The sequence below is a fragment of the Hyla sarda genome, chromosome 5, assembly GCF_029499605.1.
Source record: "Hyla sarda isolate aHylSar1 chromosome 5, aHylSar1.hap1, whole genome shotgun sequence".
NCBI lineage: Eukaryota > Metazoa > Chordata > Amphibia > Anura > Hylidae > Hyla > Hyla sarda.
In genome coordinates this window covers 103,443,561-103,466,747 of record NC_079193.1, presented here as the reverse complement: position 1 = coordinate 103,466,747, position 23,187 = coordinate 103,443,561, and the positions used below count along the sequence as shown (strand labels likewise).

Sequence of the window (23,187 nt, the reverse complement as noted above, 5' to 3'; positions counted from 1 at the left end):
GTCAAAAATCGGACTTCACATAATATTCATCATTTATAGGATATACTTCGGATCAGTTTTTCTTTATTATATTATATTTCTTTATTATATTATATTTTGTCGGTTTTAGGATTTGCATTGCAGGACATTATCCTTGCTATATGACTTTTGTTTTAGGATCATCTTATGTTACAGGATTATTTTCTGTAGCAGGATTTTTTTGTTGCGGGATTTTTTAGGACCATATGTATGTCTATTCAGTCACATTATAATTAATGTGATAGGGGTGAACCGCTATACTATATAGTTTTAATTGTTACTTTTAATTTGAATTTTTCTCTGAAGCCAGCCTACACACCGCAAGGGCCCTGCAGAGGCAGACTTCTAGAGATACTTTTATTATATGTACTTTTGGCTATTGTGTAATAAATAACACATATTTAATTAGTAACTGGCATTTCAAGAATTAATTTACCAAATATCCATTACACACTCACTATTGTGAGTGAGACACTGAGGACTGATCTTTTTACATTGTTTCTATTTTTGTCTATCCTTTGAGTGAAGGTAATCAGTTAACCTCATGCCTTTTAATGTGAGCTCCATGTCTCTTATGCTTCCTAAATGTGACATGCCCCCCAAGAACCATTTCAGCAAAATTTGCTTTCCAAAACCCAAATGTGACTCCTTCTCTTCTGAGCTTTGTAGTTCGCCAGCAGAGCACTTGATGTCCACACATGGGGTATTTCCATACTCAGAAGAAATGGGGTTACATATTTTGGGGGGCATTTTCTCCTATTACCCCTTGTAAAAAATGTAAAATTTGGGGAAAAAACTGCATCTTAGTGAGCAAATTTTTTTTTTTTCATTTACACATCTGACTTTAACGAAAAGTCGTCAAACACCTGTGGGGTTTTAAAGCTCACTGGACCCCTTGTTAAGTTCCTTAAGGGGTGTAGTTTCAAAAATAGTATTCTTTTTTTATTTTATTTTTTTGCTTTTCTGGCACCATAGGGGCTTCCTAAATGTGACATGCCCCCCAAAAACTAATTCAGCAAAATTCACTCTCCAAAATCCCATTGTCACTCCTTCCCTTCTGAGCTCTCTAGTGCACCCGCCGAACACTTGACATACACATATGAGGTATTTCCTTACTCGAGAGAAATGGGGTTACAAATTTTGGGGGGATTTCTCTCCTTTTACCCCTTGTAAAAATTCTGAAAACTGGGTCTACAAGAACATGCGAGTGTAAAAAATGAAGATTTTGAATTTTCTCCTTAACTTTGGTACTATTTCTGGCTTAATTAACTTTCTGAATGTAATTTTGAATGCTTTGAGGGTGCAGTTTTTCTAATGGGGTAATTTATGGGGTATTTTCAACATGAAATCCCCTCAAATCCACTTTAAACTGAAATTCGTGAAAAATTGGAAAGTTGCTGCTGAACTTTGAAGCCCTCTAATGTCTTCAAAAAGTAAAAACATGTCAACTTTATGATGCCAACTTAAAGTAGACATATTTATATATTTGAATCAATATATAATTTATTTAGAATATCCATTTTCCTTACAAGCAGAGAATTTCAAAGTTAGAAAAATGCAAGAAAGGATGCAAGTAACGAAAAGAAATTACCACTATGTTAAAGTAGAATATGTCATGAAAAAACATTCTCGGAATCAGAATGAAAGATAAAAGCATCCCAGAGTTATTAATATATAAAGTGACAGTGGTCAGATTTTCAAAAAAGGGCTGCGTCCCTAAGGTGAAAATAAGCTGCGTCCTTAAAGACAAAGAAATTGTGCTATTAGATGAACGTGAGTAGTGACATGGTAAATTCACTAAGTGAACACTTCTGCTTTTTAGATAGGGCCTCAACATCGATATTTTGGGGTTTAAGGGGGGTAAAGGGACCTTTTTCTGGGTTCCTTTCGTTGTCTGAGAGGAGGGAACTCAGAGCTGAAACACCTTCTAGGTCTTCAGGAGTAATGAAGATGGATCAAGTGTGTGTGTCCTGTGATTTGATTTTCTTTTCCATTTTAGCTTGCGACCAAAGAGGTGGATATCTTTGATCCGATCAAAAGATTTTGGTGTGGATCTGGGGACGAAAGACAGTCCTTTCTAGAGATGAGTGAATCGAAGTTGACAAACCCGAATTCGTTACGAATTTCATGAAAAATTCGATTTGCGACGAATGCGAATATCGCTTTGATCGCTCGGGATCGCTTCATTAAACTCCATTTTACAGCGTTCCAGGCTATTGGAGACCTAAGATGGTGGATCCACATGTGAGTACATGGGGAAGGGGATTATGGGAGGGTGGGAAACAGCGGCGGGAATGAAGGTAGGCGGGCTGACCCTGAATCACATGTGAGATGCAGTCTATCAGTGTTCACTGACCCCTGTGATGTCACAGCCCCTATATGATCGGCGGCCATCTTGCCTCTCTTCATTTCATCTATGCACTCAGATGGAGAGGACGGTACTGTGTGTGTGAATAGCTCATACCACAGCGTTACACTGCAACTGCTAGTCGCATCAGCATTAGGGAAAGACAGGAGTGCAGAGTGCTGTGCTGTTACTCTGAGAAGGATCATTGATAGATAAACCTCCTATTCACGTTATTGAGCATTGCAGCAGAGAGGGGCAGATAGCTGTCAGCTGCCTCATACAGATCTCCAAGCTGCTTGAACTTTCTGAAGCATCTTATCTCCACATTTCTCAGCCCAATTGAGTTTTTTTTTTTTGCTCCACAAATCTTCTGCTGCTCAGAATTGTGTGACAGAGTGCAATTTAGGGTTTAATCCCTCGTTTTTTTTTTTTTTTGGGTGGTGCTGCACTGTTGGGTCCTCCTGCTGTTCAGAAATACGTGATTTTTCAGTGGACTGTAGTGCATTTGTACCATTTAGTACCTGTTAAGATTTTTTTCTGCTAATAGTTAGGCATATTACTGCCCTCATCAGTGCATACCGCATAGGTACATCCAATTATTGTACCATTTAGTACCTGTTAATCTGTCAAGGTGCTCCATACCGTCAAAGTCCAAACAATAGTATCCACCGGCTGGTGTTTTACAAAAATGCAGAGTTTTTTCTGCGTATAGTTACGCATATTACTGCCCTCATCAGTGCATACCGCATAGGTACATCCAAGTATTGTACCATTTAGTACCTGTTAAGCTGTCAAGGTGCTCCATACCGTCAAAGTCCAAACAATAGCATTCACCGGCTGGTGTTTTACAAAAATACTGAGTTTTTTCTACGTATAGTTACGCTTATTACTGCCCTCATCAGTGTAGACTGCATAGGTACATCCAAGTATTGTAACATCTAGTACCTGTTAATCTGTCAAGGGCCTACATACTGTCAAAGGACAGGCGTAAGTAATCACCTGCTGCTGTTCTAGACAAATACAAGACAAGAGTAGTGTAGCGTATTGTAATACCCTCATAAACGCACTAAGTATGTCAGGCAGAGAAGTGCCAGGACGTGCACAGAGGAGAGGCAGAGGCCTAAATACTTCAGGCAGAGTTGGCAGCAGACTTGGGGCGAGGGGCAGCAGGAGTCGCAGTGAGAGGCCTGAGCTCCCGTTATCAGCCAGCGGTCGTGTCTCCACCAGCAACCCATCTGCCGTCGTCGATTGGTTAACACGCTCATCCACATCATCACAAGTGACATCTGACACCCCCAGTCAACAGTCGGTGGGTTCCTCAGACACAACTCTCAGTTGGCATGGCCCGGGAGCAGTCCCTGTCCTCCCATTGCCTTTGTCCTATGCTGTTCCCTCTCCTAGAGAAGTATCTTATGCTGTGGGTTCAGCTCCACTATTTACTGAGGACGATCTAATAGAGGACAGTCAGCAGCTACTGGACAGCCAAGAAGGGGAGGAGACATGCGCTGCTTGCTCCGCTAGGCGGCCAAGTAGTGATGCGGAGAGTGACGTGGGAGGCGGTGTTGCAAGTGTTCAGGGTCCTGAAGCAGACACTGTTGGGGAACCTGAGGAGGACATCAGTGACGTGCACACAACTGTTGATGATGATGAAGCCGATCGCAATTGGGAGCCGGGTGCAGAAGGGGCTTCATCATCATCAGGAGAAGAGAGTTGCAGGTTGCCCTTGAGGCAGCAAGGCGGTAGCACAGTTGGCAGTCAGCGTGGTGGCAGTAGTGGAAATTCAGGAGCCAAACGTGCCCGGGGAAGACCACCTGCTTCGCGGCAGCCTACCTTTCCGGGAGGTAGTGGAACAGGGGTTCCTGGAGATGGCGCCAGTAGCAGTCAATTAGTGCAGACTGCGGGCGGGAAAATCAGCTACTCGGCGGTGTGGAAGTTTTTCATAAGGCATCCGGAGGAGGTTCACGTAGCCACATGCAAGATCTGTCGGCAGAAGGTGAAGCGTGGCCAGGGTCCCAATGTCGGCACCACGGCCCTGCGTCCACACATGCTTCACCACCATGAAGCGGCCTGGGAGAACCGTGGCTCCGATGTAGTGGTCCAGCCTGCTGCATCACCCAGTGGCCATCCGCTCCCTCCTTCATCCAGCCAAGGCTCCACCACCTCAGCCGAAGGGAGCTGTGTGTCAAACCCTCCTTCTGTCGCTCCTGCTTCTCCCGCTTTTAGTCAACCATTCTGCCAACAATCCATCGGCGAAGCCAAGTCCAAGAGACAACAGTATGCGCCCACTCATCCAACGGCGCAGAAGTTGAATGTGCTACTGTCCAAGTTGCTATTGTTGCAGTCCCTGCCTTTTCAAGTGGTGGACTCTGCACCTTTCAGAGAATTGATGGCTTGTGCCGAGCCGAGGTGGAGAGTCCCAAGCCGTCATTTCTTTGCGAAGAAGGCAGTACCAGCCCTGCATAAGTTTGTACAAGAGAAGGTGGGCCAGTCCTTGAGCCTGTCGGTGTGTTCAAAAGTGCACGGCAGCACCGACGTGTGGAGCTGTAACTACAGGCAGGGACAATACTTGTCTTTTACGGCCCACTGGGTAAATGTGGTTCCTGCACAGCCACAACAGCAACTTGGACAGGTCACACCGCTTCCTCCTCCACGATCTCGCTCCCAGGCAGTTGGTCCTGTTACAGCATGCGTCGCTGCCTCCTCATCCTCCAACGTGTCTTCGGCCTCCACTGCACGTCCAAATCTCGGCGGCCCTTCATCGTACCATGTGTGTAGGGCACGGCAGGGTCAAGCTGTTCTTCACATGGTTTGCCTTGCCGAACGGAGTCACACAGGGGAGGAACTGCTAAAGTTAATTCGTAAAGAAATCCGAGTATGGCTTACTCCACGAAATCTGGAAATGGGAACCATGGTGACCGACAACGGGAAGAACATTGTGTCCGCGCTGCGACAAGGAAGTGTGAAACATGTGCCCTGCATGGCACACGTGTTGAATCTGGTTGTCAAGCACTTCCTCAAGTCTTCACCCCATTTGCAAAACATCCTGAAAATGGCAAGGAAACTGTGCATGCACTTCAGCCACTCGTACACCACCAAGCACACCTTCCTTGAGCTGCAGCGTCAGAACGGTATCCCACAACATAGTCTTATTTGTGATATTGCCACACGTTGGAATTCCACCCTCCATATGTTGGACAGACTATACGAACAAAGAAAAGCCATCACCGATTTCTTGATGATCCAAGCAGATAGGAGTACTCCCCTGTGTAACTTCAATGTGAACCAGTGGCAGCTCATACGTGACACCTGCCGTTTGCTGAGGCCCTTTGAGTAAGCCACATTATTTGTGAGTTGCCTGGATTACGCGATGAACGACGTAATTCCACTCCTACTTTTCCTACAACAAATGATTGAAACCATGGCTGGTCACAGCAATGGAGACATTGCACTTACATCTCAAGGCTACATGAGCCCTGTGGGGGCAGAACTGGAGGAGGAGGATGATGAGGGGCAGAGCGGAGCACAATTTAGGCTGGATGAGATGGCCGGTGTTTCTAGTCTTCAGACAGGAGAGGAGGAGCAGGAGCAGCCAGAGGAGCTGGAGGGTTATGAGGAAGTTGAGACAGAGGACCCAGACACACTGTGGAAGTTTGCAGGGGAGATGGAGGCAGGTAGTCACTCCAAGTCACTGGCGCAAATGGCACGATGCATGCTCAGTTGCTTGCGTAGTGACCCCCGAATTGTCAAAATTCGTCAGCGGGATGACTTCTGGATCTCCACCTTATTAGACCCTCGCTACCGTCCCAAAATGGGGGCCTTTTTTACACCCACTGAGAGGGAGGACAAACTGACCTACTACAGATAGATTCTACGTAGTCAGTTGGCTGATGCCTATCTGCCACATGGTCCATCCACTCGCAGGTCTGACTCGGGGGGCCCTCTGCGCTCACCTTCCACTGCCATGGCGGCTGGGGAGGGGAGGGGTGGCAGGAGCAGTACCAGCTAAAGCAGCAGCAGCCTGAGTCTACAGTCGCTGATGAGTAGCTTTCTTCACCCGCATAGTGAAGCAACTCATCAGCAGCAGGTAGACATGGAGCAGGACCTGAACCAGCAGGTTGTGGTATACCTTGACATGGCCATGCCAACAACCATTGAAGATCCGCTGGACTTCTGTGCAGCCAAACTTGATTTATGGCCACAACTAGCAGAGTTTGCCCTGGAAAAGCTGTCCTGCCCGGCCAGTGTACCATCAGAGCGGGTGTTTAGTGCGGCCGGGGCCATAGTCACACCAAGGCGAACTCGTCTGTCCACTAAAAATGTGGGGAGACTGACGTTTGTCAAGATGTATCAGGGATGGATCAGCCAGGATTTCCAGCCACCAATGCCAGATGCCTCAGAGTAGATTGACCATACTGCTACACCAACATTTCCCAATTATGGTTGGTTATGAAACCCTCTTGGGTTATCAATTAGGGTTATGAAACCCTCTTTGGTACTGCGATTGCCTGCTCCTGGCTCATCCTGTGTCTTTCAGGAACTTCTTGCCTCACTGATGCTTCTGGCCTTGGGCCTTTAATTTTTGGATGTTTAGCAGTAGCTAAATATATGCTTAATGCAAATGTCAACATTGATCTTTAAATGTAAGGGGTTATGAAACCCTCTTGGGTACTGCGAATGCCTGCTCCATACTCATTCTGTGTCTTTCAGGAACTACTTGCCTCCCTGCCCTCAGGCCTTGGCCTTCAATTTTTGGATGTTTAGCAGTAGCTAAATACATGCTTAATGCAAATTTCAACATTCATCTTTAATGTAAGGGGTTGGTTATGAAACCCTCTTGGGTACTGCGATTGCCTGCTCTTGGCTTATCCTGTGTCTTTCAGGAACTACTTGCCTCACTGATGCTTCTGGCCTTGGGCCTTCAATTTTTGGATGTTTAGCAGTAGCTAAATACATGCTTAATGCAAATTTCAACATTCATCTTTAAATGAAAGGGGTTGGTTATGAAACCCTCTTGGGTATTGCGATTGCCTGCTCCTGGCTCATCCTATGTCTTTCAGGAACTACTTGCCTCCCCGATGCCACAGGCCTTGGGCCTTCAATTTTTGGATGTTTTTCAGTAGCTAAATACATGCTTAATGCAAATTTCAACATTGATCTTTAAATGTAAGGGGATGGTTATGAAACCCTCTTGGGTACTGCTCCTGACTGCTCCTGACTCATTCTTTGTCTTTCAGGAAATAATTGCCTCCCTGATGCCTCAGGCCTTGGGCCTTCAATTTTTGGAAGTTTAGCAGTAGGTTATACATGCTTAATGCAAATTTCAACTATGATCTTTAAATTCTCGGCGCTCTGCTAGGGCCTTCTCCTACCCCGCCGGGGCCGATCCGAGGACCTCACTAAACCATCCAATCGGTAGTAGAGACATGTGGTGTGTACAAAGGGCAGGGACTTAATGAACCCAAGCTTATGACCCGCGCTTTTCTGGCAAATAATTCCAATCCCTGATCCCTATCGCGAACGGGGTTCTGCGGGTTACCCGCACCTGCCGGTGAAAGATAGACACAAGCTGGTCCGTCAGTGTAGCGCGCGTGCAGCCCCGGACATCTGAGGGCATAACACACCTGTTATTGCTCGATCTCGCAAGTGATCGTGCAATGTAAGGGGTTATTAAAGCCTCTTGGGTACTGCTGATGCCTAGTCCTGACTGCTCCTGTGTCTTTCAGGAACTACTTGACTTCATGATGCTTCTGGGCTTGGGCCTTTAATTTTAGGATTTTTGAAATACATACATACAACTCCAGGCTGTGTCATTCAGGCAATATATAGGTAGCACCCGCTGTCCTAAATATTCTTAAAATTATTTTAAAATTTTTTGTTTTTTCTTTGGGATTCTGAAGCCCTGGTGTGTACTCAATGCTGCTTCCTGCTACACTCTGTCAGCCCGTTGGTCCTACGACAGTGTGCTACTCCGCCTCCACATTCTCCACTGTGTCTTAAGCCTCCACTGCCCGGACAAGTCTCAGTGGCCCTTCAGCATACCATGTGTGCAGGTCACGGCGGTGTCACGTTGTTCTTCACATGGTTTGCCTTGGCGAGAAGTCTTGGAAACAATGGCCGGTCAGGGCAATGGAGACGTTGCGCCTAAATCTCACGGCCACATGAGCCCTGTGGGGGCTTGTTGGATTTGGTCCTTCGTAACCACACGCTGGGGTCCGGGACACGCAAAGGTTGTTTTAAATTTCAATTCAAAAAATGATGGCGCTGCTAAGCATCAGCCAACTCCAGGCTGTGTCATTCAGGCAATATATGGGTTACTGATGCCGCTGTGGGGCCTGGTAATTTCTAATTTTCTCATAGGTAGCACCCGCTATCCAAAATCTTTTTCAAAAATTTCTAAAATTGTGGTGTTTTTTTGGGGGGGATTGTGAAGCCCTGGTGTGTACTCGTGCATCAGCCAACTCCAGGCTGTGTCATTCAGGCAATAAATGGGTTACTGATGCCGCTGTGGGGCCTGGGTCTGGTAATTTCAAATTTTCTCATAGGTAGCACCCGCTATCCAAAATCTTTTTCAAAAATTTCTAAAATTGTGGTGTTTTTTTGGTGGGGGGGGGGGGGGGATTGTGAAGCCCTGGTGTGTACTCATGCATCAGCCAACTCCAGGCTGTGTCATTCAGGCAATATATGGGTTACTGATGCCGCTGTGGGGCCTGGGTCTGGGAATTTCAAATTTTCTCTTAGGTAGCACCCGCTATCCAAAATCTTTTTCTAAAATTTCTAAAATTGTGGTGTTTTTTGGGGGGGATTGTGAAGCCCTGGTGTGTACTCGTGCATCAGCCAACTCCAGGCTGTGTCATTCAGGCAATATATGGGTTACTGATGCCGCTATGGGGCCTGGGTCTGGGAATTTTAATTTTCTCATAGGTAGCACCCGCTATCCAAAATCTTCTGTTTAAATTTCTTAAGTCATCTTTTAATCTTAGGGACTGTGAAGGCCTAGTGCCTACTCATGCTGCTGGCAACTCCGGGCTGTGCCATTCATCCACTATATGGTCTCCTCATGCTGCCAACACCTCCACGCTGTGTCATTCAGCCACTATATGGTGTCCTCATGCTGCCAACACCTCCACGCTGTGTCATTCAGTCACTATATGGTCTCCTGACACTGATGCCACCACCAGGCTCTGTCATTGTGCTGCTGTGCGGCAGTGATTCTAAAAGCGATGCCGGTAATCTGCATGTTATTCTGAATAACAGTATTATTTCACTAACCCAGCACACTCCATATGTGTTTTAGAACACAGCAAAGTGTTCTATACCCCTATAGAGGCTGTATGTAGGCTAGAAATAGCCTTTTTTAATATAGATTCGCCGCGAAAAAATTCGGAACGAAACAAACTTTATTGGAAAATTCGGCGAATCGGCCGAATCGAATTTTTGAAAAGTTTGCTCATATCTAGTCCTTTCTTAAGAAGGGATAATTCACATTCGGTTAAAGTATGGTTAGAAAGGTTAAAGGGGTATTCCAGGCAAAAACGTTTTTTTATATATTAATTTACTTCTATTAAAAATCTTAATCCTTCCAATAGTTATTAGCTTCTGAAGTTTTCAGTCTAACTGCTCAATGATGATGTCACGTCCCGGGAGCTGTGCATGATGGGAGAATATCCCCATAGGAACTGCACAGCTCCCGGGACGTGAGTCATCACAGAGCAGTTAGACAGAAAACAACAACTCAACTTCAGAAGCTAATAACTATTGGAAGGATTAAGATTTTTTAATAGAAGTAATTTACTAATCTGTTTAACTTTCCGGAGCCAGTTGATATATAAAAAAAGTTTTGGCCTGGAATACCCCTTTAATAATTTGGTTGTCTTGTATAGCGGTTACTTATTCTGGGGTGCTTGTTCCTGTGGTCCCCTGTGTAAAAAAGATGGGGGCTGAGCAGCCGAGTGAGTTTGCGAAGAGGAGGAAGGTAAGTAAGGACCAGACCCAATTTGATTTTCTTATCCTCTTCCTCTCCCTCTTCCTCGTGTTTTTCTGCCCCTGCCACATGGATTGTTGTTCCATCTTTGTCCCCCATGTCTGGTTTGGTATGCTGACCTGTGGCCCTGGTTCCTAGATTTATCTGAGTCCAAGAATTCAGTTTCAGAAGAAGAGATGTCTGTGTCAGTAACCCTGTCTGTATCTTGTCCTATGAAGGTGTATGCTTTATTATCTTTTAATTCAGTGAAGTCCTTCTTGAATTGCTTATGCTTCCTTTCTTTTAGGAAGAATTTGTATTGTTTAATATTATTTTGTCACTCTCTTTTTTGGTGAAAGCAGATTAGCTTCTCAGGGTGTTTGCTGTTTTAATGAGTTCCTGCAGTTTATTGGTAATGCTTTCCAAATAATTTTTTTCTTCTTATAGAAGGAGTTGCATAAACCTGATAGAAGAATTAGTTGCCTCTTTCTCCCACCTCGTCATTAATTGTGGGGTTCTTGAGCGTGCGGCAGGTATCATAGTGATACTTTCGGGAAAATATTATTTGAGATGTAGTTTTCTAAAGACTTGACTTCCCACCAGGATTTGACCTGGTCTTTGTAGGTAGTATGCAGTTCCTTAAATACAGTAGTGATGGTGTGAATAATTTTGTTGGTCTGGATGAGCTCCCTATCAGAGAACACCTCCCTGGCTTCTTCAATCCAACTATCCGTGTTGAGTGAGTCCAGAAAATTGCTTGCCATATCCAAATAAAGCAGATACAAACAGAGAAAGGCCTTAAAGGCCTTAAATTAAACAAATAACACAACCTTTGGGTAAGTGATGTCAGGTGCCCAAAGCTAGTTTGATAAGGTGTCCTTTGGTGAGACAATTTCAATATCAATAATAGTAGAAAGTCACCAATTAGGCTCTTGATATATTAAAACTTAGCCTTTACTTCAAAGGGATAGACTGGTACAAAAATGATATAGTGTACAACAAAAAGTGCTGGGATGGGGAAGAAGGGTACAGGTGAGTACCTACACTAGTGACCCTGCCTGAATAGGGGAGGGAACTCCTATCACTAAGTGTGGATGAGGGTAGGAAAATCTGATTTACAAACGTTAATACATATATACACAATTAAAGTGGCGGACCTCTCTTGCCAGCACGTTTCGCCCGTTGGTTGCAAGTGATCATCAGGGAGTAAGAGGAGACTACAATGGGGTACACAAGACAGTGACTTTACAGAGCACAAAATATAATAGCACACAAGATACTAATATTAATGATTTTAATGCAGCGTTAGAATGCTGGGTTAGTAGGTGTCAGCCAGTCTATTAAGATGTAGACTACAGTCAGAGTCAGTATTTTGTCAGGGTATGTCACTGGGTCACAAAAGTAGGTCATCAGGAGCAGAGTAGGGTTGTTTACATATATTCACAAATATCAATAATTTTATAGCATAGTAGACAGACAAAAAAGTAGTGTATATAGTGGAGCCTTGTGTAGTCGTAGCCCTGATTGGATTCCTGAGATATGTTCATGCCCACTGTAGAAAAATAAGCACCAATGTCACAAGACTAATATATAACTGCAGATGAAATAATGTGACAGGAGAAGGGGGCTTACCCATCGTCGCAAGCTGTTTTGGATATGGCAACCAAACTCAAAATTCTATCAGGCAAAGGCCTGATGGGCCCATGATAGAGACCGTAAATACAGATACAAGAACCTGAAGATATATATATATATATATATATATATATATATGAAGATATCCTTCAGTAACTACAAGAAAAATCAAATAAGCCACAGAAAATGGATAACATAAATGCCCAGAAGCCACTTACCACAAAGAAAGGGCTAACCTGAAAAAACACTGGGCCAATAATGTATCCTGCTCATGCAGAGGATGGTACTGCATATTTTTAATAAAATAAGACCCTCTATAACAAGAAATAGATTTTGTCACTATTATTGAAAGCATTTAACTAGTTTGGATAGTTTTTTTTTTTTTATTGAAGAGAATTCACATATCACTTTGCCCATCATCTAAATGTAATAATATAGCACAATTTGTATGACATTATTTTGAAGTAATTATGCTTTGTTCAAGTTAGCAGCCCCTCATAGAAATGTATTTCAATACATCAGTTTATTTGTAAATAAATGCTTGTAAAACCAATAGAAAATCTTTATGACCAGCATTACATGAAAAGTATTCATATCCACAGTTATCTTTACCACATTTTGTGAACATGTTTTTAATATTAGGCTAATAATTAAAAAATTCCCAAATTAGAGAATTCATTTTAGATGGTTACACTGCCTTTGTTTGTTTTTTTAACCCCTTCCCTCCCGGGACAATTTTCCTTTTTGCACTTTTTGTTTTTTCCTCCTTACCATCTAAAAATCATAACACTTTTAAATTTTCCACCTACAAATCCATATGAGGGCTTGTTTTGTGGGCAACAATTTTACTTTGTAATACCATTAATAATTTCACCACAAAATCTACAGCAAAACCCGAAAATAAATATTTGTGGGGCAAAATTTACGGCAAAACCAGAAAATAAATATTTGTGGGGCAAAATTTAAAATAAAAAACACACCGTTTTGTAAAATTTGGGGGCTTCCGATTCTATACAGTGCACTTTTAAGTACAAATGATACCTTATCTTTATTCTGTAGGTCCATATGGTTACAAGGATACCTAATTTATATAGTTTTTTTTATTTAACTTTTTTTTATTTTACTTTTTTTAATTTGACTAAATTTAGTATAATTTTCTAAATTATAACTACTTGCACCGAAATTAGTATGTTTAAAATTGTCCACTTCTGACCCCTATAACTTTTTTATTTTTCCATATATATTGATTATGAGGGCTTCATTTTTGATCAGAAGTTTTTAATGAGACCATTTTTATTTTGATGGCACCTTTTGATTGGGTTTATATATATTTTTTCTAGTACAGAGACCCCCCCCCCCTGACCTACGATGGCCCCGACATATGAAAATTTCAACATACGATGGCCTATTAAAATATGCAATTATATTTTAATAGTTCGGACAGTTACGCATGTGGCAATACCACACATGTTTAGATTTTTTTTTATTTTTTTTTTATTTTAGGTCATATGCATCTTTCAGAATCAGAATAAACCTTACCCATTTTAGGTCAGTTAGGACTACCAAAATCATTTATATTTGGCAAATTCCAGAATAATGAGAGAGAGAGAATTTTTAAGGCATTTTTATTACCTTCTGCAAAGTCAAAACTTTTACATACACTAGGATTACTATGCCCTTAAAAATTTTGGACAGCCCTATAATAATTACCAAAAAGTATCTAAAAGTTCAAATCTTTATTTCAAAATCTCATTAAAACCCTATTACATAAGGTACATATTCCAAAAGCAATATTTACAAATACATGTACAGTAGATCGATAAGTATACGCAAAAAGGAGGGCTCCAATTTGGAGATCCTCCCAAAAGTCAATCGCAAAATTCCTGACGCGTTTCCCTGTATGTCTGATTATACTATGGTTCATCAGGGGATTCTATGGTGTGTATGTGTAGATATTATTTCCAATTATTCAAGCATAGGCAAAATTACAGACAGCAAATTGTTAATTAGAAACAAAGCATAACAGTACAATACAATACATTGCAGTGGTACAAAGCCTCAAAGACACTTCATGGTAGATCATATAAACAAAGCTTGAGATGTGTCTTCATATTGATGTAGTAATTCCTTACAATGTCATGCAGATGAATGCAAGATTTTATAAAATAAGGAGCAAGTGATGGAGATCACAATGAGAAGTTTTCCATATAGTTACATAGTTCAGAGGGTTGAAAAAAGAGTCCATCAGGTTCAACCTATAACCTTAATGAGTCCCTACTGAGTCCTTACTGAGTATTCTTCCTTATGGGCCAACCACAGTTATTAGACACAAGATGATACTAGGTCTGTAAATATACCAAAAGATCCCTTGTTCTAAGATATCTCACTTTCAGGAGCACATCACTTGATAAGCAACTCACTTGATAAACAGAAAAATTCCAATGCTCTACTTCATTTCTTTCAACAGATAAATAAATCCATAAGGATGGCTAATAGATATATAATCTTGTACAAGAAAACAACCGACTCTCCACTGCTCTATTCACAACACTGGTCAGCAACATGGATCGGTAGTTGTCGTGGTCGTTAGTGTTGTGCCCAGCAACATGGATCAGTAGTTGTTGAGTCATGTTGCTGGCCAGCAACATGGATCGGTAGTTGTTGTGTCATGTTGCTGGTCAGCAACATGGATCGGTAGTTGTGGTGTCATGTTGCTGGCCAGCAACATGGATCAGTAGTTGTCCTCACCATTAGTGTTGTGATTTCAGCAGTGGAGAGTCGGCTGTTTGCTTGTACAAGATAATCTATTGGCCATCCTCATGGATTTATTTATCTGTTGAAAGACATGAGGGGGGGGGGGCATTGGAATTTTTCTGTTTATCAAGTGAGGTGCTCCTGGATGTGAGCTATCTTAGGACAAGGGATCTTTTGGTATATTTACAGACCTAAAATCATCTTGTGTCTAATTACTATGGTTGGCACATCAGGAAGAATATTCATATGGAAAACTTCTCATTGTGATCTCAATCAGACACTTGCTCCTTATTTTATAAAATCTTGCATTCATCTGCATAATATTGTAAGGAATTACTACATCAATATGAAGACACACCTCAAGCTTTGTTTATATTATCTACCATGAAGTGTCTTTGAGGCTCTGTACCACTGCATTGTATTGTATTGAACTGTTATGCCTTGTTTCTAATTAACAATTTGCTGTCTGTAATTTTGCCTATGCTTGCATAATTGGAAATAATCTTATGCATGTACATTTAATATCTCCACACACCCTAGAGAATCCCCTTATGAACCGTAGTATAATCAGACATACGAGGAAATGCATTGGGTATTTTGGGATTGACTTTTGGGAGGATCTCCAAGTTGGAGCCCTCCTTTTTGTGTATACTTATCGATCTATATGTATTTGTAAATATTGCTTTTGGAATATGTACCTTATGTAATAGGGTTTTAACAAGATTTTGTAATAAAGATTTGAACTTTTAGCTACTTTTTTGGTAATTATTATAGGATTGAACTAGCTAGGTTGGACACAAGAGTCCCTTTTGTCAGTGATAGTGTCAATTTGGGACAGCCCATATGATGATGCAATTTCATTGATTTCTTAAAAATCCTTAGATTTTTTCTGATCAGTTTTTTATTTATTTATTTTATTTGTTTTTTTATTTGCATTACAAGAAAGACATACAATGGTACAATATCACTTCAGAAAATAAAAGAAATGTACTAGAAAGTACCAGTCTAACTAGCATCAGAGTAAGCATATAATCAAAATCTAGCCGATAACAGAACCATTAACAAAGAACATGCACCCTGTGCCAAAAGAACAGCAAAATAGGCCCGCCATCCCGTCACATACAGCTGTATCAAGCAAACACTATCACTGAGTAAAATGAAAAAGAAGACTAGTAATACAATATGGATTAGTATGTCGCCACAGGAGCTAGGGGGGGGGGGAGAGAAGCAACAGGGGGGAGAAGCAACAGATCTAAATCCCATTGAACACTTGTGGAAGGATCTTAAAATTGCTGTTGGGAAAAGGCACCCTTCCAATAAGAGAGACCTGGAGCAGTTTGCAAAGGAAGAGTGGACCCAGAGTGTCCCTAAGAAAGGTACGGACATGATGGGGCCACACCTCCTCATCCAGGATACCAAATAAGCTTCTGAGAGGTTTATTGGCAACATCTTAATTAGAGTTAATTAGAGACAAGCCTGTGGATGTATTTTAATGCATGCCAGAAACACACTGCTTCTGTATGTAACATCATGGGAACGAAATCGGCCAAGCTATCAGGAAGAGAATTGTGGACTTGCTCAAGTCTGGATCATCCTTGGGTGCAATTTCCAGATACCTGCAGATGCCTCATTCATCTGTACAAACAATTATACGCAAATACAAACAAGATGGGATTGACCAGCCATCTTATCGCTCAGGAAGGAGAAGGGTTCTGTGTCTCAGAGATGAATGTGCTTTGGTCCAGCATGTGCATATCAACCAAATAACAAAAGCAAAAGACCTTGTGAAGATGCTGGCGGAAGCTGGTAAGATTGTGTCATTATCCACAGTGAAACGAGTACTGTATCAACATGAGCTGAAAGGCCACTCTTCCAGGAAGAAGCCACTACTCCAAAAGAAACATATAAAAGCTAGATTCTTGTTTGCAAATGCACACAGAAACAAAGACCTACATTTTTGGAGACTTGTCCTGTCTGGCCGTAATGACCATCAATATGTTTGGAGGAAAAAGGAAGAAGCTTGAAAGCCTAAAAACACCATCCCAATTGTGAAACACGGGGGTGGCAGCATCATGTTGTGGGGTTGTTTTGGTGCAGGAGGGATTGGTGCACTTCACAATATAGATGGCATCATGAGAAAAGAAGAATATGTGGCAATACTAAAGCAACATCTCAAGACATCAGCCAGGAAGTTAAAGCTTGGGCAGAAATGGGTCTTTCAAATGGACAATGACCCGAAGCATACTGCCAATACAAAGTGTCTTAAGGATAACAAAGTCAATGTTTTGGAGTGGCCATCACAAAGCCCTGATCTCAATCCTATTGAAAATTTATGGGCAAAGAGAGGCTGACCCAAGTCATACAGTTTAACCCCTTAAGGACACATGACGTTCTCATACATCTCCATTTCTGAGTCCTTAAGGACACATGACGTATGAGAACGTCATGTGCTTTCCCAGCCCCCCGCAGCCAATTGGAGCGGAGCCGGTGCCAGATGTCTGCTGAAATCGTTCAGCAGGCATCGCGGCATATCACCCACGGTGGTCATGATGATGTACAATTCAGCCCAGTGATCTTAAGCGGATTCCGGGTCAATCGGGTCTCTGACGGCCCCGAACAACCATAGCCAGCAGGAGAGAGGAGGCACTGGTGCCACCACACGATCGCCCTGATTCGTCGGCCGGTTTACCGGCCGACCAATCAGGGCACCTGCTGCGGGTGTCACTCCCGCAACCCGCTCCGCCCCTCTTCTGGAGGACGTGAGCGGGTGCGGGACGTGGACGCTGGCAGCTGGGGACCCCGATCCCCGGCATCCCTGTTGGGATCGGGGCCCCAGGAGCGGCGGCGGCGACAACGAGGGACTGACCTGCAGTGGCGGCGTGGATCAGCAGTTGGACGTGAGTGACAGCCTCCTGCTGTTGCTTAGCAACAGCTCCCAGCATGCAAAAAGGGCATGCTGGGAGCTGTAGTTATGCAACAGCAGGAGGCAGACCACCACAACTCACAGCATTCCCTTATGGGCATGCTGGGACTTATAGTTTTGTAACAGCTGAAGGCACATTTTTTCTATTGAAAAGTGTACCTTCAGCTGTTGTATAACTACAACTCCCAGCTTGCACAGTCAGCTAAAGTGCATGCTGGGAGTTGTAGTGGTGCATCTGCTGGTTGCATAACTACAACTTCCAGCATGCCCGTTGGCTGTCGGTGACTGCTGAGAGTTGTTTCACGACCGGTGTGCCTCCAGCTGTTGCAAACTACAACTCCCAGCATGCACCGTACATGCTGGGAGTTGTAGTTTTGCAACAGCTGGAGGCACACTGATTGTGAAACACTGAGTTAAGTAGCAAACCAGTGTGTCTCCAGCTGTTGCATAACTACAATCCCCAACATTCCCAGCCAAAGTAGTAGGCCTCCAGCTGTTGCAAAACTACAACTCCCAGCATGCACTGATACATGCTGGGAGTTCTAGTTTTGCAACAGCTGGATGTTCCCCCCCCCCAATGTGAATGTACAGGGTACACTCACATGGGCGGAGGTTTACAGTAAGTATCCGTCTGCAAGTTTGAGCTGCGGCAAATTTTCTGTCGCAGCTCAAACTGCCAGCGAGAAACTACTGTGAACCCCCGCCCATGTGACTGTACCCTAAAAACACTACACTACACTAACACAAAATAGAAGAAAAAGTAAAAAACACTACATATACACATACCTCTACACAGCCCCCCTCCCCTCCCCAATAAAAATGAAAAACATCTGGTACGCCACTGTTTCCAAAACGGAGCCTCCAGCTGGTGCAAAGCAACTACTCCCAGTATTGCCAGACAGCCACTGATTATCCAGGCATGCTGGGAGTTTTACAACAGCTGGAGGCACCCTGTTTGGGAATCACTGGCATAGAATACCCCTATGTCCATCCCTATGCAAGTCCCTAATTTAGGCCTCAAATGCGCATGGCGCTCTCACTTTGGAGTCCTGTCGTATTTCAAGGCAACAGTTTAGGGTCACTTATGCGCTATCCCCGTTCTCGGGAGAAATTGTGTTACAAATTTTGGGGGGTATTTTCTAGGGATCGACTGATATCGTTTTTTATAGGGCCGATACCGATAATCGGTGGAGGTTAGGGCCGATAGCCGATAACTTATACCGATATTCCGGTATAAGTTATCGGCTATTTATCCTCCTGCGACACCGCTGCAGATCATTGATTTAAAGCGGGCACTTTAAATCAATGCACTGCAGTGGCTTTTGTGGTGCCATAGGCCGCTGCCGCCACCCGCTTCTCTCCCTCTGCCTGTCCGGGGGTCCTGAGTCCTATCACTGCCACCGCTCCCCCCACCGCCGCAACGCGCTGCGACTGCCCCTCCGCGACCGCCGCACCGCACTGCGACCGCCCTCGTGACCCGCCGCACCGCGTCCGCCGTGTCGCACCCCCCACCGCACCGCCCCGGCCCCATTGCCTTCCCCATCCCCGGTTTTATAATTACCTGTTCCCGGGGTCCACTCTACATCTGGCTCCGGTGGCGTCCTCCTGAGCTGTCACTGTGCGCACTGACGGTGACGTCACGTCGCGCACGTCACTCGTCATTGCGCACAGCGTAACGCAGGACGCAGCAGGAGCCAGAAGTAGCGCGGGCCCCGGGAACAGGTAATTGGAAAAATGGGGATGGGGGAGGCAATGGGGCCGGGGCAGTGCGGTGGGGGGTACGGCGGGTCGGGGGGGCGGTCGCGGTGCGGCGGGTCGGGGGGGGGGGGGGTCGGTACCGATAATTGCCGATACCGATAATGCCCAAAATCGTGATTATCAGCCGATAATATCGGCCAAACCGATAATCGGTCGATCCCTAGTATTTTCTGCTATTACCCTTTTTAAAAATGTAACATTTTTGAGAAACCAAGCATTTTAGGTAAAAACTTTTTTTTTTTTTTTTTACATATGCAAAAGTCGTGAAACACCTGTGGGGTATTAAGGTTCACATTACCCCTTGTTAAGTTCCCCGAGGGGTCTACTTTCCAAAATGGTATGCCATGTGGGGTTTTTTTTTTTTGCTGTTCTGGCACCATAGGGGCTTCCTAAATGCGGCATGCCCCCAGAGCAAAATTTGCTTTCAAATAGCCAAATGTGACTCCTTCTCTTCTGAGACCTGTAGTGCGCCAGCAGAGCACTTTTCACCCCCATATGGGGTGTTTTCTGAATTGGAAAAATTGGGCTTCAAATTTTGGGAGTTATTTTCTGCTATTACCCTATTTAAAAATGTTAAATTTTTGGGAAACCAAGCATTTTAGGTAAAAATTTGTTTACATTTTTTTTACATATGCAAAAGTCGTGAATCACCTGTGGGGTATTAAGGTTCACTTTATCCCTTGTTATGTTCCCCGAGGGAGGGGTCTAGTTTCCAAAATGGTATGCCATGTTGTTTTTTTTTTTTTTTTTTTTTGGTGTTCTGGCACCATAGGGGCTTCCTAAAGGTGACATGCCCCCCAAAAACCATTTGTTGCTCCTTCCCTTCTGAGCCCTCTACTGCGCCCGCCGAACAATTAACATAGACATATGAGGTATGTCCTTACTCAAGAGAAATTGGGTTTCAAATACAAGTAAAAATTTTCTCCTTTTTACCCCTTGCAAAAATTCAAAATTTGGGTATACAAGAACATGTGAGTGTAAAAAATTAAGATTTAGAATTTTCTCCTTCACTTTGCTGCTATTCCTATGAAACACCTAAAGGGTTAAAACACTTACTGAATGTCATGTTGAATACTTTTGGGGGTGCAATTTTAAAATGGGGTCATTTGTGGGGTATTTCTAATATGAAGACCCTTCAAATCCACTTCAAAACTGAACTGGTCACTGAAAAATAGTGAGTTTGAAAATTTTGTGAAAAATTTGAAAATTGCTGCTGAACTTTGAAGCCCTCTGGTGTCTTCCAAAAGTAAAAACTCATACATTTTATGATGCAAACATAAAGTAGACATATTGTATTTGTAAATAAAAATACAATTTATTTGGAATATCCATTTTCCTTACAAGCAGAGAGCTTCAAAGTTAGAAAGATGCAACATTTTCAATTTTTTCATCAAATTTTGGAATTTTTCACCAAGAAAGGATGCAATTTACCACAAAAAATTACCACTATGTTAAAGTAGAATATGTCACGAAAAAACTGTCTCGGAATCAGAATGATAACTAAAAGCATTCCAGAGTTATTAATGTTTAAAGTGACAGTGGTCAGATGTTCAAAAAACGCTCTGGTCCTAAGGTGTAAAATGGCTGGGTCCTTAAGGGGTTAAGGGCTATGCTACCAAATACTAATGAAATGTTTGTAAACTTTGCAGAAAGAAAAAAAAATGCCTTAAAAATGATCTCTCTCATTATTCTGGCATTTGGCAAATATAAATAGTTTTGGTTATCCTAATTGACCTAAAATGAGTAAGGTTTATTCTGATAACATGTCAGCCAGTGAGAAAAGCAGGCATATGTGTCTTTTTATATAGTGTATGTAAACTTTCAACTATAAGGTGTATGGTTTGCCATGTTAAACAGTTAGTTCCTTTAGGACATCAAATAATCCACTTACTTTCGCAGTTCTTAGTAAGTGTTTGCATTGTACTGTAAACACAATGAAAAAGTGCTGATGTTATGCCTTGTTGTACATGAAAGTGTTTTTTGTTAGCAAATAACTAAAGAATTTAAAGGAGTGCTAACCGTAGCTCAAACCTGAGGTACCATTACAAGGTGAGGTCGCCTGACTGTACATAGAGCAAAATAGTAATGTGTTATATAGATATACAAACAATTGCAGATGTAAGGTACAAAAAAATCTTGAGGCACTTTGATACCTGAGTACTTTCCAGCCACAGCATTGTGTATTTGTTTCCAATAAAAATGACCTTTACATGTTGGATCATATATTGTATGTGATGTTGTAGAAATACATTCATTGGGAAAGGGAAATATTTCTAAAGTAATGCAGAGGAAATGGTATACAGTGGTCCCTCAACATACGATGGTAATTTGTTCCAAATGATCCATCGTTAGTTGAAACCATCATATGTTAAGGGATCCGTGCAATGTTAAGTATAGGAAATTATACTCACCTGTCCCCGCCGCTTGGGCCGTCACCGCTGCCTGGGATCGTCGCTCTTCATTGCCGTCATCACGTCGCTGCGCACGCCGCTCCTATTGGATGACGGGACGGCGTGCGCGGCGACGTGATGACGATGAAGGAGAGCGACGGCGATGCAGGGGATCCTAAACAGAATGGTCCGGAGCACCGGGGACAGGTGAGTGACCATCACCAGACCACACGGGGCACCTTAAACGGCTATGCGGCAGCAGCTGAAGCAGTCTGCGCTGCCAGATAGCCGTTTATGCGATGGCCCCGACATACAAAAGCATTGTATGTTGATGCTGCCTTCAACATACGATGGCCTCTGAGAGGCCATCGTATGTTGAAATTATCGTATGTCGGGGTCATCGGAGGTCGGGGGGGTCACTGTATAATATACACTGAGTATGTTAAATTACATTATGTATGCAAAACTGCTCTGGGTATGTTCATTTGTGCGTGTTTTGCAGCAGGTTTTCTACCCATTGATTTATATGGGTGGCAAAATCTGTTAATTTTGCCTGGATTATTTCCCCAAAATTTGTTTCCAATGGCCATTGACTGTATACAAACATCAGTTTTATTTATGTTGTAAAACAATCCCGAAGGTAAGGAGTATATTGTGGCACTCACCATCGAAATGCGGTAAAAATTTTCTTCATTAATAGAACATATCTTTCATTGCGGGTAATGCCGACAGCAGGGTAGTGATATGTGTGGGTGTCTCCTGAGCACCCCTGCACATATCACTTCCCTGCTGTCGGCATTACCTGCAGTGAAAGATATGTTCTATTAATAAAGAAGATTTTTACTACATTTCGATGGTGAGTGCCACAATTTACTCCTCACCTCCTTGAGATTGTTTTGCTATATGGACACTGTTTGCAGCAATCGGATGAGCACCACAAATCTTGCAGCAAGCAGGCTTAAAAGCGGTTAAACCCATAGTTTAAGCATAACATGCAGTTAAACTAGAGCAGTACCGGAGACACATTCTGTGATAAACTTTATTTAGATTGTCTTCACAATGATTATTAATATTGTTTTTATTATTCATTTATTTAGTGATTTGTGTTTACCTTATTTTTTCCATTTTGTCCCAGGACCAATATGAGAAATCCAGCATGAGCAGTAGCAGTAGTAGCAGTGGAATTGCAAGCTGCAAGAGTGACATTTCAGAGAGTGCTTTCATTCCCATGGGGCTATTGCAAACAAACAATGATAAAGGTTCTGATGTCTTTCTTCCAGACCATAGCTACTCCTTAGACAGCCTTGGCAAAGGTAATTGTTTTTTTTTTTTTTTTTTTGCTGTTGGTCAAGCAATGGCTATTTTGAGAGATTGAATCTATTAACATAGACATTTGTTAAAC

The 23,187-nt window shown here is 42.9% G+C and overlaps 1 protein-coding gene across 9 annotated transcripts in view; it reads left to right on the top strand.

Moving 5' to 3' along the window:
• Positions 1 to 23,187, top strand: part of NEK10 (NIMA related kinase 10) — a 332,382-nt gene that overhangs the window by 244,343 nt on the left and 64,852 nt on the right. For all 9 annotated transcript variants that reach the window (XM_056520053.1, XM_056520060.1, XM_056520055.1 and 6 more), the window contains one exon: positions 22,921 to 23,098. In XM_056520053.1, the coding sequence (XP_056376028.1) occupies positions 22,921 to 23,098 (178 nt within the window). The remainder of the gene's footprint in view (positions 1 to 22,920; positions 23,099 to 23,187) is intronic.